The sequence below is a fragment of the Lolium perenne genome, chromosome 6 (assembly GCF_019359855.2).
Source record: "Lolium perenne isolate Kyuss_39 chromosome 6, Kyuss_2.0, whole genome shotgun sequence".
Lineage (NCBI taxonomy): Eukaryota > Viridiplantae > Streptophyta > Magnoliopsida > Poales > Poaceae > Lolium > Lolium perenne.
In genome coordinates, this window is record NC_067249.2 from 162,666,069 (window position 1) to 162,672,158 (window position 6,090).

Below are 6,090 nucleotides of genomic sequence, written 5' to 3' on the forward strand. Positions count from 1 at the left end.
CCGCAATCCTTCTATTTTAGTTTTTTTTGAACCTTTTGCATGTGTTTGGCTTGGAATAGTTTGGTTTGAAATAATAATTTAAGGAGTTAAGTTTAGGGAATCGGTTAGGAACTGTTTTTCTTTAGAGGGCAGGAAGGCATGATAGAGGTCTTTTTTTTGACAATCAATACCACATATATTCATAGCAACAAATAGTACATAGTAGAGATACATGAACTGACTCCAACGATTACAAAATAAAGTCTAAAAGATAGTAACAAATCTTCGAGGTCTTGAATTTCTTTCTTCTTCCAGAACACAATCTTGTACTCTTCTGAAGGCAACTAAAGATAGATAACGAACCATAGACCTGTAGATACCGACGAAAGTTCTCCCATAATTTTTTGAGCCGCAATGCCAAGGCTGCGTGCACGCACGCAACCACTAAAGCAGTCATACAACATCGGCAAGAGTACCAACACCAGTATATCAGGGAATAATAACCAACTAGCTTTGTCATCGTCGATGGATAGCCGAGAGTACGAATCACCATTGTCGAGGACGTAGCAGCAAGGACAAAAACTGCGAGGATAATCCTCCTCGCGGTAACAACGACAAAATATCCAAAATCGATCTGGCGAAGCAAGATCCGAAGACCCATACTTAGAAAATTGTGATTGTTCAACACCACCACTGACGCCGGGAAGAAGATCTCGTCGCTGAACGAAAGGCCGAAGATCACTTATTGCAGACGATGTCATCTCCATTGAGGGGAAACCAACAAGAAGACGGCTACCAAAATCCTAACATAATCTAATGAAAATAATACTTTATTCGAAACTCCACGCGTAGATCGGGTTCCCCACTTCTCCCGACGCCGGCAAAGCCGACCGGGGGAGGGGGAACCAATCTATGGAGGAGGATGAACTGGAGGCGGCTAGGGTTAAGGCGGCGGCTGAGAGGAGAGACCACGGGAGGAAAAGAATATACTGTATGCGTGGTGTTGATATAAGGCATGTCTAAATTATAAGAGATTGGTTAGAAATGGTCTAAGATATGTGGATGGGTGAAATGGCAGCGGGGAAACGTTAGTAAGTCATCTGATGGCTCAAACGAGAGGGGAAGCTTTTTTTTTTTAAGGTGCAGCTTGATTCACAACCAATAGCATGACCAGAGGGAATCTGAAAAGTATAAGACGATCTTCAATCACAAGAACCAAAGGTTCACCCAGACAAATGCATTGTACGTACTACGGTACTAGGAAGCAAGGCATTCTATTAGGATGTCAAATGGGAGGCAATCCAGTATAGCATACTTCACTCCCAAAAATACAACGACAATATATATCTTAGGAAAAAACAACCTGGCCAGCCAAGGCGTGCGCATTGCACGCCATGGCAGAGCTGCTACACAATCGATGGATTAATAACAACACCACACGTTGATCAACACCAACGCACGAAAGAAGGTCAAAAGAGACACGATGTGAAGGAACATATACGAATCAAGCGCCTTATTCTTGGATGTACTCTCCTCTTTTGTAGCCTCCCCCGATCGCACGGACCGCCGCCGCTCTAGACGTTGATGGGCAGTGGCTCGCCGTTCCACTCCTTGAGGCACTCGAGCATGGGGTCGATGAGCTTGCCCTGGCTGATGCCCAGGAACACCTTGTTGCACTCCTCGCCGGGGGACAGGAGCTTCTCGCCGGTGAGGTAGACGCAGCCCAGCTCCTCGCGGACGAAGCGGTACAGCGGGAACGACCTGCTCTCCTTGATCAGGTTCGGGATCGGCGCGGTGCCGCTCTCGAAGGCGACGCGGGCGGCCTCGATCTCCCGTGGCAGCGCCGAGTGCAGCTCCTCCTCGAACTTGGTGATCTTGGAGAACACCGTGGCCTCGCCCTCGGCCTCGGCGGCGCCGGTGGTGAGGGCGTGGTCGACGAGCACGGCGCGCAGCTTCTGCATGAGCGGGTAGTTGGCGCTGCACGCGTCGTCAGCGTAGCTGAACACCGCCTCCTTGTCGATGGCCGTGATGAGGCTCTTCTCGCTGAAGCGCGCGCTGGAGAGGTCGCCGGTGGGGTTCATGGTCAGCACCTTCTTGGACGCCTGCGTGACGCAGTTCTTCACGGAGGCCTTGATGTTCTCCTCGAGGTGGCGGAGGTCGACGGCCTGGCACAGCGCCACCATGTACGTGGAGGACATGAGCTTGAGGATGTCCACGGCCTCGGCGGTCTTCCTGGCGGAGACGAGGCCGAGCGAGTTCACGTCCTGGTTGTGCTGCTCCGCGCTCTGGACGTGGTTGGTGACCGGGTTTGCGAGGTACTGCAGCTCAGAGCAGTAGGACGCCATGGCGATCTCGGTGCCCTTGAACCCGTAGTCCAGGCTCGGGTTGCGGCTGCCCGCCAGGTTGGAGGTGAGCCCGTTGTTGTAGAACTCGTTGACGAGCTCGGAGAACTGCGCGAACATGAGCTTGCCAATGTTGGCGATGGCGAGGCGGGTGTTGTCCATGGACACGCCGATGGGGGTGCCTTGGAAGTTGCCGCCGTGGAGCGCCCTGCCGCGGTGGACGTCGATGACGGGGTTGTCGTTGACGGAGTTGACCTCGCGCTCGATGGACTTGGTGGCGGAGCGGATGACCTCGATCTGGGGCCCGAGCCACTGCGGCGAGGTGCGGAGCGCGTACCTGTCCTGCTTGGGCTTGAGCTGGGTGTCGATCGCGTTGACCTTCTTGGCGTGGCCCATGAAGGCGCTGCCCGCGAGGATGTGCTCCATGATGGCCGCGGCCTCGATGGAGCCCGGGTGGTGCTTGAGCTTGTGGGTGAGGTGGTCGGTGAACTCGGCCTTGCCGTTCATCACCTCGCAGAAGACGGCCGACAGGACCTCGGAGAGGACCGCGAGGACGTTGCAGTCGAACAGCACCGTGGCGGCGAGCGCGGAACCAACGGACGTGCCGTTGACGATGGCCAGGCCCTCCTTGGGGTTCAGCTTGAAGAAGCCGCCGTCGATGCCGGCGACCTTGAACGCCTCCGCGGCGTCCACCTTCCTGCCGTCGGTCGTGGTGGCCTGCGCGTTGGGGCGGCCGGTGATCAGGCCGGCTATGTAGGACAGTGGCACGAGGTCGCCGGACGCGGTGATGGTTCCACGGAGCGGGAGGCAGGGGCTGACGCCCGTGTTGAGGAGCTTGGTGATGGCCTCGAGGATCTCGAAGCGGATGCCGGAGTAGCCCTGTAGGAGGGTGTTGATGCGCACCAGCATGGCGGCGCGGACCACCTCCGACGGCAGCGTGTGGCCGTCGGCGCCGGTGCCGAAGATTCCAGCATTCAGATGCCTGCATGGATTCAGAGAAGACAACGACGTGCACGTGGTTCGTTAGTGGCGAACTGTCAAGTTGCAGGCGAAGAAAGAAACAACAAACCAACCGAACTAGAACTGGCGAAAGATCTAGTAGTCATTAGTGGATCATGTCCTCTGATGGATTCAGAAAGGGATAACATATACAATGCACAATTTTTTTAAGTAGTAAACAATTCTTTTGTGGTTGGATATGACGAGTTCACTCCCTGCTATGTGGCAGAGGACTAGATCTGCATACATGAATTTATTTTAATTTTTCAAATCTGTTTTTTTAGCAATAGCGAAAACTTCAGTGTCAGCGGAACAAATCTTGATGAGTATTTCTTCTGATCTATGTCAGCACGCTATGAACGAAGAAATATTATCCATACTGTCACCATCAGGGTTTAATACTTTAATAAGTTGGAGTAGATGACAGACACATCTGAGTTCCCCATCCCCTACCAGCCTATATGCATGTTTCCATAGCACCTGTGCACACATGCGCAGGTGTCCTCCGACGCGTGACTGGTTTTTCCGGCAAGCGAAACGCGACGCAAGCCACCCGTGTGGCACCGCGCAATTAGATCTGGCACCAGTGCTTTCTATTTTTCACTGCTGAGTCTCTTCGTGTTGTCACCGTCTACGTATAAAGTGTGGCACGCAGTTTAAAGCTTCAAAAATTTAAATGCCCATGATCTGTCTACGTACATATATACACGGGTAACGGTTCTGGCAACTGACATCTGTCTACGTATTTACTGTGGTATTTTGTTTCCGTTCTTGTATTTTTTGCACATGGATCTCAGGAAGATAGCACCAGCCAGGCAAAGGTTCACACTTTTGTTTCCTTTTATTTTAAAACACGCGAAAAGGCTTTCCTAGTTCAAACTGACAACACTGAGTAGATATGCATGCATGCTGAACAGCTGAACAACAAAAGTGCATGGATCTTTCGATGCCGAATATATATCAACGTGTTTAAAATGCAGGAAAAACATAGATTTCGCGTGATAAATACGTCAATTTGTTGATTATACCTGAGGAGCTCCACCTGGAGGGCGGGCCCGTCCTTGGTGCGGCGGTGGGAGGTTCCGCCGAAGCCGGTGGTGACGCCGTAGATGTCGCCGCCGCCGGCGAGGCAGTTCAGGATCCACTCGCTGCTGGCCTTCACGCGGGGCCGCGCCTCCTCGTCCAGCTCCACGGACACGCCGGACGACGCGTCCTTGGCCAGGGCCACGGCCGCCACCTGGCCCACGCGGAGGCTGGCGCCCTCGATCTTCACCACCGGCTCACGGAACTGCGCCACCATCCGCTTCACCTCGTCAAGGTGGCTGCCGGTGAGCTCGGCCGCAGCCGCGCCCCAGTTGAGCGGGTCCTTCTCGCAGATGGGGCCGTTGCCTGCCATTGCTAGGTGGAGGTGGGTGTTGGTCGCTGGGAAGCTATGGGAGGAGTGGAAGAAGAGCTAGCCGGGGGAGACGATCGATGAGGAGCTCTTCTTGGAGGGAAATGGGGCGGAGTGGCACGCTTAAATACTGCCGGGGCAGGGAGGTAGGAGGGTTTAGGTGGGCGAGGAGGAGGACCCTTATCCATCGACCTCCTCTGCACTGCTCTCTCGCTAGTGGGTTGGTAGGTGACTGATACGCTGGATCTGCCTAATAATTTTATAATCCTTTTTTTGCGAAACTAATTTATCTATAATCCTGCTTTGCCACTTTAATTAAACAAATACTTTCTGATATATCTCTACTAATCTTTCAGGTATTAGTAACAGCGTCTTACCAACCGCGCCATTGAGGGGAAAATAGCTGTTAGGAAACACAAACAAGAATAGCAGTGCTGGGGTGTAGGGTTTTCAATCTTCCATTCTTGCTTGTACTCGATGCTGCTGATGGGAAGGTGAAGGGAGAAACTAAGGCCAAGTCAATTAGGTCGATGAGCTAGGAATCCTATGCAAAAGGAAAGGTAGGGATGCAGATTTAGAGGCGATCAGCGCAACTTCTTGCCTGCGGCTTGCTTAGATTCTTTTTTTCGATAAAGAGCATATATTAATATCGCGGAGATATCAATTACACCCGGCCTTTGTAACAACATCATGCCCTAATGGCATAAAGGATGCACACAGTAAAAAAAAGAAGAATTACTGGAAAGAAAAGCTCCGCTATAGAGATAAAAAACTGGAAACAACAACACTAACACCACCAAGACAGAATCACAAGATCAGCTTCTCCATAAGCGACGGCTCCAAGAAGAAAACAGTACACGAACGCTGTCGTTACCCGATCATAGATCTTAAGTTTTCACCCTGAAAAAAGTCATCCCTCTCAAAACAATGCCTTCAACAAGAACATTACCAGGTACAACCAATCAAGGCCAGATCTTGGATTTTCACCCTGAAAGATAGAACTCTGAACATCTCCTTTGCAGTCGCCCCACATACAAGTCGATGTTTGAAGTCACGGAGCTCTTACGAAGAATTCGACATCTAGCCGAAGTAATTCATCCATCATCTCTTCAGCTACAGGGGTTACAACATCGTTGATCTTATCGATGTTCCTCCTCCTCTTAGTCAGTTTGGCTTGACATTTGGCGATAATTTTGGTCATGTCTAACTTCGGGTAGCAGACCTGCAACATAATCATGGAAAATCTTGCTCCAGCAGTCAGTTGGGCCCGCACAAATTCGTGGATTCGAGAAGCATCTCGGAATTTGTCCATCAAAGCAGAGAGAGTCTCTGGTGGAGGGTTGCGTGGAAACATGGTGTTATAAACTAAGGCTAATG

The 6,090-nt window shown here is 51.6% G+C and overlaps 1 protein-coding gene across 1 annotated transcript; it reads right to left on the bottom strand.

The window, feature by feature from the left end:
- Positions 1–1,294: 1,294 nt before the first annotated feature.
- LOC127307030 (phenylalanine ammonia-lyase) lies at positions 1,295–4,824 on the bottom strand. Its single transcript, XM_051337724.1, has 2 exons — positions 4,349–4,824; positions 1,295–3,303 (listed from the first exon to the last, which is right to left on the bottom strand). The coding sequence occupies exons 1-2, from the start codon at positions 4,714–4,716 to the stop codon at positions 1,554–1,556; spliced, it is 2,118 nt and encodes a 705-aa protein (XP_051193684.1). The 5' UTR covers positions 4,717–4,824; the 3' UTR covers positions 1,295–1,553.
- Between the last annotated feature and the right edge of the window lie 1,266 nt (positions 4,825–6,090).